General features: G+C 45.0%; 1 protein-coding gene across 1 annotated transcript in view; it reads left to right on the forward strand.

Moving 5' to 3' along the window:
• The window catches only part of Sim2 (SIM bHLH transcription factor 2), a 46,911-nt gene that overhangs the window by 7,394 nt on the left and 25,589 nt on the right, over positions 1–13,928 (forward strand). The window contains exons 2-4 of the mRNA XM_046438823.2: positions 2,249–2,331; positions 5,217–5,306; positions 13,086–13,194. Coding sequence (XP_046294779.1) covers positions 2,249–2,331; positions 5,217–5,306; positions 13,086–13,194 — 282 coding nt within the window. The remainder of the gene's footprint in view (positions 1–2,248; positions 2,332–5,216; positions 5,307–13,085; positions 13,195–13,928) is intronic.

Raw genomic sequence — 13,928 nt, forward strand, 5'->3', positions numbered from 1 at the left:
TGAAAAATTATAGTGATATAGGAGAATAAGATCTCTCAGATATTTGAATATTTGAATAATGTGAAAAATCTATAACTAGTTAGCACACTGCTTCATGGAGAGCCAGAGCCTTCAGCAGGCTTTGAAACATTTGTGCCAGTGGAGCCAGGTCTGGAGGCCATTCCCACAGACCAAAAGTTTAGTCCAGGTCTTTGGACCACTGACCCTGCAAGAAGCTAAAGGCCAGGAGGCCCTGCTCACCTTGGGCACTGTGTTGGGGCCAAGGCTGCTTCAGCTCCAGGGACCTGGAAGAACTCTGAGTCAGGGGAGAGGAGGACAGTAACAAGGCACATTTGTTCGTTTTTGGAAATCGGATTTCCTAGGTTCTTATTAAATTCTTTCTTCATCCACGTCCCACTGGTTTTAAATCTTGGTTCTTTCTATTGCCCCTACCATGCTTCCTGCCTGGTGTGGGGCAGGAAAAGCCTGAGAGTGAGGGCAAGTGGTGCCCTGGTAGGATCAGGATGCTTGGGGGTGGGAGCAGTCTCCTGGAGTTAGAGAGCTACCTACCCTCACCCAGTGGTGGCTTAGGGGCCAAGAATTAAAAAGCTGCCAGCGTGTTTTATTGGGGGGGGGGGATGTCAGGATAAGTGGAAGTTGACCACTTCCTTATTAGACTGGGATGAACTCTGATTCTTAGAGTCCAGGAGGAGAAATGAAAGGTCACCCCTTTTCTAGTTGCCAAGAAACTGTTTCCAAGAAGGATCTACAAAGCCACAGTCCTGGGCCTTGAGCTGCGTTTTCAGCCTCCTGGGTGGAGGCCTCTAGAAGCCACGATGCCCCGGACTCCCACAGAGTCAGAGAGGAGACCCACGGTGCCAGCGCAGCGACTCTCCGGGAATTCATGCCAGGCTCCCGGTTTAGAGAGGACTTGCCGCCTAGGGAACCACACTGGATTCACTGCAGCTGACCAGGTTTTCAGCCCAGCGCTTCCCGCCTAGTTCAGCTGACTCCTGACCTAGAGTCCCGCACTCAAGGGCGCGATCTGGGTCCGGCCCACGGTTTCCGGGAGGACGTGTAAACCCTGAAGGGGTCGGAGCCGAAATGGGAGCTCCCGGAGTAGGGAGAAAGCCCGAGGGCGTATTCTCTAAGAGGAAGGTTAAGGAGGCTAGGGCGCAAGTGGAGATGGCGGTCACTGGCCTCTGTCTCCTGATGCGGAGGCCCAGGTGCTAACCGGAGGGTCCCCAGGCAAGGCCCCTAACGGAAGGATTCTGGGGAAATTTAAAGGTTCTTCTATCCCTCCTTGCGCCGCCTCCTCAGGAGCTTTCTGGCTTCGTCTGGAGTTGGTAGAGGCAAGCCTGGAGTCTCCCAGTCACAGCGGCTGGCCCGAGCGCGCAGGGAAAGAGGATGCGCAGGGCCCCCATTCCCCTGACGCATTTTCTGCACCACTGGTGGCCGTCGGGGTGGTGGTGGGGAAGAGCAGGAGGTTCTGGGGATGAGGCGGTTAAAAAGCACAGGGACTGAGGGGCTCTGGATTGTGCGAGAACCGCCCCTCTCTCCTTTACCTTCGAGCCTACCCTGGGCTCTCCCGGCTCTGGGCCCACCCCGCGCCCGCCGCTGGCGGATATGGAGCGTGTTCTCCGGAAACCCCCAGGTAAACCTTCCTGGGCACGAAGCTCTGAGTTTGGAAGGGGACAGCTCTTCCGGGAAGCCAGTGAGAGCCTAGAAGACTATGGGATAACGTGGAGGAGAGGGACATTTTCTTTTCTTTTCTTTTCTTTTAATATGGGAAAAGCTGCCCCTGGACGGCGGGGCCTTTCCATCTGAGGCTCTCTGTCTTTGGGAAAAAGCAGAATTGCGGGCGTCACCTGGGAAGGGAGGAAGAGAAGGTCCTTAGGGGAATATTTACAGGTCAAATCGATATCCCTGTTCAGCTACGAGGATGGCCAATTTCAAAGCAGATTAGATTACTTTGTGGCATTTCAAATAAAACGGCAATTTCAGAGCCTTGAGCACGTGGGCGACCCGCGGGAGCGGTCCGCCCGCTTGGCTCAGTGAGCGCAGGGGCACTCCGCGGGAGACCTCGAAGGGAATTCCTCCTCTGGTCTTTTTCTTTTAAACCGAGGGCAAAGGGGCGACTGCGAGGGCACAGGCTGCGGCATGCTCCAGCCTCGAGGAGCAAGGGAGCGCAGGCTCTGAGCGCTCTGCGTGGCGCCACCGCCTCTAGCTGAACGCGGCCGTTTACTGGTTGTTTCATTTCCTTGTCCAGGTTTAGGAGATGCATGGGGACAGCCGAGTCGCACCGGGCCCCTGGACAGTGTCGCCAAGGAGCTGGGATCGCACTTGCTGCAGGTAGAACCACCGCGCCGGGGGAGGAGCGCCGCCGCCGCCAATCGCCCTGGCAGATGCCCGGGCGGGGGCTCCCTTCCGACCCTGCCACCCGAGTCTCGAGGTGCGCGGCACAAATCCACAGGCCGCCCCCAAGCTGAAGAAGTCCCAGGGGCGGGGGTGGCTCCCGCCCGGGAGGGTCAAAACCCAAGCGTGGATGCTTAGCCTGTCGGGTGCAGCCTCAGCCCCAGCCCCACCCTGCATCCCTCTCCCTCCCAGCGCCCCAGAGTTTCTAGCTCACCCAGACCTAGGCCGAAAGGCGCCCCTGAACGTGATTAAATCCTTTCAACCTTACTTCGGTTTGTACCAGACACCGGGCCAGGCTCTAGAGCCAGAGAAGCACCGATCAGGAAGCATTGAGCCACAATGTGGCAGGGTTTAACAAGTGTGAGTGTGTGTATGTGTGTGTGTGTGTGTGTGTGTGTGTGCGCGCGCGCGCGCGCGCAGGAATGCGTAAATGAAACGACAGCATCAATAATGAAGCAGCAACAGTTGGCACTTATGCAGAGTTTATTACAGACCAGGTTTCTTTTCAAAAGGTTACTTTAGCATCTGGTATCACCACCCATCTTGGTCGCTGGGTTTGGGGTCAGGCGTTTTGCGCTTCCAGTCCCCGGCCTTTTGGTCCCAGACTGCTACACTGCCAGGACCTCAGCTTTCTATCCCTGCAGTATAGAAGCGCTGATAGGCACCCCGGTATTGAATTTGGGATGGGAAACCTGGGCACCAGGGTCCACTTCCAAGTCAGCATCTGGCGCTAGCAGAGGACAGCAATGTCCTTTACAGAGCCTCATCAAGGACCTGATTCATTCACCAACACCCCCGCCCCCCCCCCCAGAAGAATGCTTACCCAGACCTATTTTGCATTTCCTCTATTTTGTGTTTCCATTAAAAGGGGAGGGGGGAGGGTAGGATGTTGGCTGCAGGGCATTGTGACTTAGATCTGCGAGTGGGTCACTGAGGTCTGCATTTTGAAAAACCAGATCTTTTCAAAACTTTTGCCCCAAATGCCTGGGAATGATTTGTTTTTGAAAATACATGTGTTAGGGAGAAGGGAATGGGGGAATATTTGAAACCCGGAACTTTCACAACTAGAGAGAACTGCGGTGGCATAGCAGCCGGCGAGGTAACGCTCTCTGGGAGCCTGGCCCACACGCCCTCGGCTCGCCGGCTGCCCTCCCTTCCAGCTTTGCGCTGGATGTTTTCCGTGTTTCATACTGTCCACATCATAAGTGACACTAATATCAGGGACAACTAAGTGCTTGCAGGGGAACTTCAGAGAAAGTCTGGTGGGCAAAGTCAACACTTCCAGAGGTCTTACATTTAATTAATTCCTGAGTGGTGTGTGGATGGTCGTCTTTGCAGTTATTATACATGTAAGTGAATTAGGTAATTGAAGCTAGGAAAGCACACTCCATGTTTTCCATTAAGAATATTATTTTTTAAGCTACTGCTGGCAACGTTTAGAATTTAATTATGATAATTTCTTCACTTTTATTTGTTTTCCTAGATGTTGCAAGAGATCTGTTTTGTTAAATGTGTCTCTAATGGTTTTAGAGTTTAGCAACTATGCAAAATACACCAAAGTGTCTGTAACTTTAGAAATTGCTTTATAGTTTATATTTCTGAAATGTCCCAGATTCTGTTAGGAAAATGTGTTGTAGCTGAGTTAGAAACCTGAAAGTAAGACATAATCAAGTTGCTGGTCTCAACCTAGCACAGGGAAAGGTAGTGATAATTTAGTTAGCAAAGAATTTTTGCAGCAAATGGTATTTGAGACAGCAGAATGTAAGGATATCTTTCAAGTTTCATTTCTGCTACGTTCTTTATAGCCCACCTCCAAGAGGGGGGGGGTTGAAAACCCAAAGGTAATCTGGTTTCAATTACATGCTGTAAAAATAGAATTTGTGGCCAGAAATTAATCTGGAATATTTTTTTATGGGAGTTGCACTGCGGATTGTATGGGTCTTTCACAAACTTTATTGCTTTTCTTTGGTTCTGGATCTAAAATATGAATGAGTAAATAAAGTACAGTTTCCTTTTTCAAAAATTTAGTCTTTGACACAGAAAAATAATCATTACCTTTTTATTTGTCTTAATTATCTCTTATAGTTTTACCTTATTTTTAGAGGGCTTAGGTAAAAATCAGAATTTCATTTGGTTAGTTTTAATTTTTCAGAAGATACTTTTTCTCCTTGAATTTGGCAAAAGTTATTCAATCTCTTACAAGTTGAAATAGTTAATTCTATAGACTTTGTCTGGTAAAATAATCAGGTATTTTGTTTTATTTTCTGGGGAGCGGCAGTGGTCGGAATTTATTATTCAAATGGTACTTATGGGTAACTAGAATATTGTGGCAAATAAAGAGTATGTCCTAGTGGTATAAATGACTGCCAATTATGACTTAAATGGTCTATATAGTAGTGGATGTTCCCCTAAGTACCATAGAACTCCGGATTTGTGCTAAGTGCTAAAATAACTCCAAACAATAAAGCTACTACATTTAAACTGAGCATGATAGGAATTCTCAAATGTTTCACATGATTTTTGTGATGTGGATGTAAGATTGTTTTTAAAGTGCTTTAAAAGCATTTCAGAGCCTGGCTTGGGAAATAAACCTTGAGTGTTGTCACCTGTGGTCCTCATGGCCCTGGCTTCATTTTTGAATTTAACAAATATGCGTTGATTTTTTTTCCCCCAGTGCTGGGCTCATGGATGCTGGCGAACACTTCACCACTGAGCTTTTTACCTTCCTCCCACTTCACCTCCAGCCCAGTGACAGCAAAATTTCTAGATTTAATGCTGGTGTAGAACTAACATCTCTTACCCTGATACGTTTTCTTTTTCAGACTTTGGATGGATTTGTTTTTGTGGTAGCATCTGATGGCAAAATCATGTATATATCCGAGACGGCTTCTGTTCATTTAGGTTTGTCCCAGGTAGGTATGGCCTAATTTTATGTACAATCAAAATATTCGATTAAATGGTAGCAGATTGTGAGAGCTTTGCCTAGCCTGAAAATGAGTCTGCATTTGTGTATGAACATTATTCATAACTGCAAAATACCCCCACCCCCACCCAGTGCTGGGGATTGAACAAGCTCTACCACTGAGCTCTATCCCCAGCCCCCAATTTCTCTTAATAGAATGCCCATGCAGTTTTCTTTTTCTTCTTCTTCTTCTTCTTCTTCTTCTTCTTTTTTTTTTTTTTTTTTTTTTTTGCATTTTTACCTTTTTCCTTTGGGGCTTGTGACCAGTGTGTCTTCACTGTGGCCAGCCCTGTTCTGAGTCTGTCCTATGCCCTGCCCTATCTGCTCACCTAGTGATGTTAGATGGCACAGGAAAGAGCTTCCCCAGGGGACCTTGAGTCAGTCCACACATGCTGGGCTGCACATGGTATTGTGCGTTGCTGTGAGGTGAGAGGAAGCTGCTGTAGAACATGGATTTTATTCGGCATGTGCTTTGGGGAGACAGAAAGGGAAGGGGTAGATTTATGAGTGTTCACATGGAATTCAAGGTCATTTTTCCTGAGTTTTTCCAGTTCAGTGGTTGTTTCAGTAAAGCATTTTATATGCTTGTGATAGAAACTCATAAAATTCAGTTTACTACTGTTTTGCACTGCAAGGTCCTGGTTTCTTTAGAACATTTAAATATTACCCATTTTTCTGGAAAAGTGAAACCATCTTCTGAAAAGGGGGTTCCTCCCTTAGAAGGAAGAGATGACCTCAGCTTGTGGACCCCCAGCCAGATGAGGGTTGGGTGGAGGGTCCGGCTGCTGTCTGGGCCTGTGGATGGCCCCAATAGGGAGAAGCTGACTGGGTTTCCCTTTCACATCTCTGATTTAACAAGCGTGGAACAGAGAGATAAAAGTCACATTTTTTTATACATGCCAGGACTAAACGTTCCTTTATATTGTGAGCTCTCAGCGTGACTTTTCATCACAAGTGAGGACATACTACAATGAATGACAGAGACAGAACAAGGGCTCCAGAAAGGCGTGTCAGTGACCTGTTCTGTCCACCCTCCTCCACAGTTAAGCCCAAATGGAACATGCCTATTAATGTTACTTGAGTTTTTCTCATTGAAAAACAAAATTACCAAATTTGGGAACCTGAGTTTGGTGTATTCCTTTTCTTTTTCTGCCAGTACATTAAAAAAACAACAACAACAAAAAAAAAAAAAACTTGTCATTGTTTTACAGCCATCTCTTCCAATGTATGCACATCCTTCTCCACATCCAAGTGGGCTTATGTGTTTCCTATGCAAAGTCTGTTAAAGGAAATTGCATATTAAAATTGTTTAGAAGGTTGTTTCTTACTCTCTCTTCTCTTATGGGGCCTGCTATCCCAAATAGTTTATCAAATCTTGACTCTTTTTTTAAATGTTTATTTTTTAGTTATAGGTGAACACAATATTTTTATTTTACTTTTACGTGGTGCTGAGGATTGAACCCAGCGCCTCACATATACTAGGTGAGCACTCTGCCTCTGAGCCACAACCCCAACCTCCAAAGCTTGACTCTTGCATCTATGTGAACCGTGGGATAAATATGTGTACAGACTGAGAAATGTTTTGAGAAGATTAAATTTACTATTTCTATGGGACTGGAGGTTGTAGCAGTTTAGTGGTAGAGAATGTGCTTAGCTGAATAAGTCCCTGCCCACCCCTCACCCCCAACCCCCCACAAATAAATGGAAAGGAAAGAAAAAAGAAATTTATTACTTTACATTTTTAGAATTAATCAGAACCATTTACTTGCACCTAGACTGGTTTCTACTTCTGACCTAATCTATGGATTATTTACCTTTTAAAATTATAATTTACTTTTGATAGTCTTATTGTCACAAATAAGATAAAACATTTCACATATTTCACATACTTTTAAGACGATTTGTCAAAAAAATTTTGATCAGGGGCTCACACTGGCATTAAAGTGTTTTTGTAGCTGTAGACGGAGGCTAACACAACCTCACCGAGGAATCAGAAAAAAACCAGTTGCCCTGCATGATCAACTTGACTTATCTTTTTTACAATTGTCTTCTCTACAGGGAACAAAGAAGCTAAAGGAATCTATAACTTTCTTAGAAAATGGTAGTACTGGCCCTTCCCCCCTTTTAAAACAACGATACAAAGTTGTATTTCTGCGTATGATCACAGAAATCAATTTGACCACTATTTTTCAGTATTAAATTGATATCTGAGATCCCTAGCAGTCAAAACAAAATGGGAAATAAATTCAACTATCCAGGAACTTAATGTCCTGGGGTTATATTTTAAATAATATGGTAGTGCCTGCTCTGTCTGTCTTTCAGATCATGCTGGGAAACAGATCAGAATAACTATTTTGTGTGATTTGTAAATTATAGGGAGCTATACAAAAGCCAGACAGCCTCACTTTCATTAAATATAGTTTGCAACTACAGTCCTCTTAGGGTTGCTCGGTCACTTGGAATATGTGGGCACATCATTAGGTACTGAGCACAACTTAAGCAATCTGTCACTCAGGCAGCTCAGCCTACCAGCCTACCCTGCACCCCACACAGACTCTTTTTATGTGGGAAAAAGATTCTGTTGATTATGAACACAATAATTAAGAATGACCAACACATTGGAAAGGTAATGACTAAGCCTTCTGTCAAGATTAACTCCACATGAGGAAATGGAGGTAGCATAAAAGTATGATGTTTCCTTTTCATCATATGCAAAAAACACAACTTTGTATCGTTGTTTTAAAAGGGAAGAAAGTCCAGGTATGACCATTTTCTAAGCAAGTTGTAGAGATTCCTTTAGTTTCTTTGTTGCCTGTGAAAGGACAATTGTAAAAAAGATAAATCAAGCTGATCATGTAGGGCAACTGTTTTTTTTTTTTTTTTTCTGATTCCTCGATGAGGGTGTTAGCCTCCGTCTGCAGCTACAAAAACACTTTAATGCCAGTGTGAGCTCCTGGTCAGTGGCTGGGGAGTGTTCCACGGTGAACTGTTTAAATAAGCAACAACAAACTTTTCTCTTAGATCTGCCTTCTGTTCATGATTAACTCCACAGAAGGAAATCTAGGTAGAATTGCAATGTGTATTTTTTTCTGTCTTCTTTACTTAAACAGTAAAATAAAGTATTGAATAGGATGTCAAATACCCAAATACTCTTTTAAAAAATGTTTTGCACCCTTTAGATTATTTTCATTACTAGCAAAGAATTGGACAAATATAACAAACCAAAAACCTTAATAAAATAGGCTTACGGACTGGGGATAGAACTCAGTAGTAGAGTTCTTGCCTAACATGTGCCAGGCCTTGGGTTCAATCCCCAGCATGCACACAAAAATATTAGTAAAATTTTACCCAGTAGACAGAGTAATGCTTTAAAAGGTTTTCTGGTGAATAGCAATTGTAGTAATAGCTTATATTTACATGGTGCTTGTCTGTGTTCCTAGAACTTTCAATTACTCTCAGTGACATTATCTCATTAAGTGAGGTTCATGTTAAGTCAAGGTTACACTCCTTGGTAGAGGGTCATAGGAACATACCTTCCCCCATCAGTTCTACCATAATCGCGTGAAAATTCACAGCAGAAGAGAATTGTTCTGTTTTGTCCTGCTTTTGATCTGTACTATCTAAATACCTGAATTATACATTTGAGGATGTAAAAATGATTCTTTATATTCTTCAAACCCAAAGCCTTTTTTTTTTCCTTTTAAATGCTGGAGATGAACCAGAGTCTCTTCCATACTAGGCAAGTGCTCTACCACTAACATATACCCCCAGACCATGTTTATTTTATTTTGAGGCAAGTCTTGCTTAGTTGCTCAGTCTGCCCTCGAACTTACCTCATTCTCCCAAGTAGCTGGGATTGTAGGCATGTGCCGCTGCACCAGGCTTAAAAAGGATTCATTAAACTTTTTTAATACCAGTATTGGAATTTTAAAAAATCTACGTCTTATGACAGAGTGAATTTTTTTTTAAAATCTTAAGCTAGTAAACAAGAGGTCATTGTTCTTAAACTATGGTATTAAAAACGGCAGAGATAAGAGAAAGTACAGTTTGTCCACCTAGTCCAGAGGCCGAGCATTAGAAAACAGATGCATCCAACCTGGGAATTCTGTCAGGTTTGCAGGCACAAAAACATACAGACGCATTTCAATATGTTGGAAAAGTAGTGCCGGGAAGCACTCTTATCCATAACGTTCACTGAACATTTACCAACGGATTTGATTCCTTTTTTGTTCTTATTATTGTAATTATTTTACATATATTTAAGCAAAAACAATCCCTGTATAGCTGCTATATATAGTTTTAAATCTCCTTGTGGTTCAGATTTCCTTACCAAAGTTCCATGTTGTATAACATTCAGGTTACTAGTATACATTTTCATATAAAATAGCTGTTTATGAGACACATAAAGAAAAATGTAATATTTGAGACTGATACCAGAAACACAATCATACAAACAGCAACCGTGTAGGTTAGAGGCACAAGACCAAATTCTTTCACTTTTGAAATAAAGAGAAAGGACGATGTTTTATGTTTGTTGACATAACTTGAACCCTGAAACCCAAACCATCTTATTTTTAAATGCTCAATTTACCATACTCAGCAAAACACCCAAAACAGAGTAATGTGCATTTCCCCAGTGCCGAGTGACTCTGCCCTTCCCCACAGAATATACCCTTTTAGTGTTGTATTTATCATAGGCAGCTTTCTTGGCAGGAGGAAAAGCTATTCAGCAAAACATAAAAAAGCTCTTAGTAGAAAAGTCATTCATTTTGTAGTTAGCAGGGTTCTACAAATAATAACGGATCACATTGAAGTTCTGTTTTAATAAGTCTGATGTACGAGTCCAGGGAGTTTTATGGCAACAACTCTCTCTCCTTCTCTAGACACACACACACACACACACACACATTTTTTTTTTCCTGCCAGGTAGTCACATTTCTTCCGGCATTGAAAAGCATGAATAGATAAATAAATACAGGAAACACATGTCAACCATAATTTTGAGTTAAGGTCAGCACTGTTTTATCATTCCAGAATTTGTTCTGTAAAAACATTTCCTTTATTTGAAGGCTGTTTTACTTCCTAGACAGTCTTAGTGTTTTCCTGTCCGTTTTATAATGGACCCAAGAACTCAGAAAATCAAGCCCTCCTTTCCTGCCTCTTGACTCTCCTGGTTCTCCAATCTCTGATGAGAACAGGAACTTTGGAAATAGATGAAAAGTTTTGGGGATTAAAACACGAATCCCACCCCTAAACAGTAGAGATACAAGTTTTCCTGCAAGTCCCTGAAGGTGTTTCTCAACAGAGACATTAGTAAAGTACTATTTAAAAAAAATTTTTTTTATTTTTGTTGTAAATGGATAGAATATCTTTATGTATTTACTTCTATGTGGTGCTGAGGATTGAACCCAGGGCCTCACACTTGCTAGGCATGTGCTCTGCCACTGAGCTACAACCCAGCCCCACAAAGTACTATTTTTTCTCTCAAAAAGAATTTCAGGCAAACCAGAATGATCATTTTTTTCCCCTTAAAACATGGATAAGGATATCCATTACAGGCCAATACCAAAACATTATTATTATTATTATAATTATTTTAAAATAAGCTGGACCTCAGTGGCACAGTGCTTGTCTAGCTTGCTTGAGGTCCTGGGTTCAGCCTCCAGCCCCCAAAATAAATATATAAATAAACACATATATAGTAAGCCATTGAAATAATGACTTTAAAAATCCAGCTCCTTTAGTATTTAGCTCGAAACTCCCCATTTTGATAGCACTCTGTAATGTGCCCCATAGCTGCCGTCAGGATAAAGGAGACTGCTCTGTCTCATGTGGCTGGCTTAAATGTTGCCGGTTTATTTAATTTAAAACCTTTTAAGGGCTAACAGGAATGACTTGAAAGAAGAAGGTTCATTTCTCTCTCTCTCTCTCTCTCTCTCTCTCTCTCTCTCTCTCTCTCTCTCTCTCTCTCTTTTCCCAACAAAATGACGTAAAAGTTTTTCACATGGGCCAATCTCCATTGAGGTCGATCGCTGAGGCCCCGATTCGGGAGGTGGCTGTTGAGGAGGTGACAGGGGGATGTCTGTAACAGGATTCTCTCTGTGCTCTGTTTGCCTCATATTCGAAGGAGGTGCTCCAGGAACAATGCAGAGAGTGGAGCCATGCAAGCCTTTTGAGGGGATGAAATTACTTAGCAGACCAGAAACAACCTCTTCTGAATAAAGAAGACAGTTTGCCACATCTTGACAGATTAGGAGAACTCGCTGGGAGGAGTGGGATAAATTACTTCACCTCTCCATGGCCCTTTGGTTCCAAGTGAAGAGCTGAGGGCCCCAGAGGCTCCCGGGAGAACTTCTCACTGAGCCACTTGGCTGGCCTTATGCTGCTGTGGGACATGGCACATGGCACCTGCAGGGCTGCCCCTCCGTAGATGGCCCCCTGACTGACAGCAGGTAGTCTCCAAATGTGCCCTGGCCAGACACAGGACGGCCACAGCCTCCTTGTGCTCCCTAGGGTCACACCTCCCTTGGGCAGGGCTGTGAAGACTCTTCAAACCCATTCAAGGTCCTTTGCCTCCCAAGGGCACTATTTCACATGCTGGGCTTTGGGGTTCCCACTGGCTGCGTTGAAATTACCGTCATTCTTCCTGATGCTCCTCCAAACAATACTGGGATACACTGACAATTGTCCTTATCTGTCACTCCCAACTCTACTAATAGGAGCCTTGAAAACAGGACTGTGCCCCAGTGCTCAGAAGGCTGCCTTGGTGGCTGTTTCTGAAACTTTCTGTGCCTTTGCCCATCTGTGAAGGGGTGCAGGTCTCAAGGACTCAATAGCATATCCTTGAGTGGCATCCATGCTTGGGAGAACATTCTAAAGGTGCTCGCAGTCAGGAACTGGACCACCAGGGCCCTCTGTGCAAATATCCCAGTAGTGGGGTTTTTCTGGAACCACCCATTCCTGCAGAGCCAGGTCCAGGCGGACACAGATGTGGCTGGAGGGCTGCCCTGGGGCCCCCCTGTGGGGCGTGTCTGGAAGTAGGCGTTACCCTGGTGTTGAGGTAGCAACCCCAGGAAATAACCACCACGTCATGTGGCTGGCTGGAGTGGCCCCAATCCCTCCTGCAGGTCACACAGCCGCACCCTTGGGCCAGAGCTGTAGAATTTGCACAGTCATCTTGGACCAGGAAGGCCAGAGACACATTTCTGGCAATGTGAGAGAGGCCTGGCAGTGCCTGAGGCACACGGTTCAGAGCTGCTGAAGAAAGGGGCTTTGTCAGAGTAGAGCCTCCCGTGGTCCCTTGGTCAGCTCTGAGAGGTGGAGTGGACACGGCTCTGGGAGGGAGCACAGTAGGGCCGTAGTGGCTATCTCAGGCAGGCAGCATGTGAGTGGGGGTGCAGGACAGAGCCCAGAGAGTCGGAGTCCATTTTGAGCTGTCTCTGTCTGAAAGATGCTGCCCAGGCCCCTCCAAGGCCCCTCCAGGGCGTTCTTTCCTGCTTGGACCTCCCCAGCTCTGAGCTCAGGCCTGGCCCTCTGGCTTCTCAGGCATGGTAGGCAGTTCAGAACTGGGCTGTGGGGAGGCAAAGGTTCTACGTTTGACGCAGGTGTGGGTCGTGGGCAGACTCCAGTCCTGACCCCAGCAGGGTGTGAGCATGTGGCACACCCTGCACTTTCCCCTGGTGCCAACCCTGGAGAGATGGTGACATTTCTGCCCCTCCCATCCCTGCAGGTGGAGCTCACGGGCAACAGTATTTATGAGTACATCCATCCATCCGACCACGACGAGATGACAGCTGTCCTCGCCGCCCACCCACCTCTTCACCATCACCTGCTCCAAGGTAGTTCCTCCAGGTGAAAGTAAACAAGGCCACGTTCTTAACTATGACCCAGGGCTTGGCTTACCACACCTGCCAAGGTCTAGGGGTTACCAGGGCAACACTTGGCCCCATCAAGTGGGAGGTGCATTTTGGCCTCTTTTAAACCAGATTATTTAAACCAGCCCCCATTACTGCCAAAGACTATTCAGTGCTGCCGGGGACGAAGGTGCTCGTGATTTAGAATTGCAGGTTGCAGCCTCACGGGTCTAGACCTGGGCTGCAGCTTCTGAGGATACCGCCCAGGGGGCTGTGAAACTGCCTAGGGAAAACTGCACCTGAAATTCCCCTGGGTGACAGCGGTTCCTTTGCTATGACCACAGACTGTAAACCATCCTGAGAGCAGGAGGACAGTGGCTTTGCTATTTTCATGTTACCTTGTAGCCATGGTGGACATTTCAACATATCATTTATGCTCGTGGCTACTGCAAAATTCTGGAAGTCATGAGAGCCACCACTGAATCTTGTTATTTAATGTAGTGATAAAATAGCACACTTACATCCATGTTCAGGGCGTGCCACTATGTGTTTGAATACTGGGATAACTACTTTCCTACACAGTTGGTTTGTTTTGTAACTATATGCATTTTATTTTGTGCATTTAAAAGTGTTACTCTGAGCAGGGGTCTAGGTTTTTTTTTGCCATAGCACAAATCAGTTAAGAAGTCCTGAGCATCACAAAATCATAACAAATGCTG

The sequence above is a fragment of the Marmota monax genome, unplaced genomic scaffold (genome assembly GCF_021218885.2).
Source record: "Marmota monax isolate L192 unplaced genomic scaffold, Marmota_monax_Labrador192_F-V1.1 WCK01_AAM20220418_F8-fsc00125, whole genome shotgun sequence".
NCBI classification, from domain to species: Eukaryota; Metazoa; Chordata; class Mammalia; order Rodentia; family Sciuridae; genus Marmota; species Marmota monax.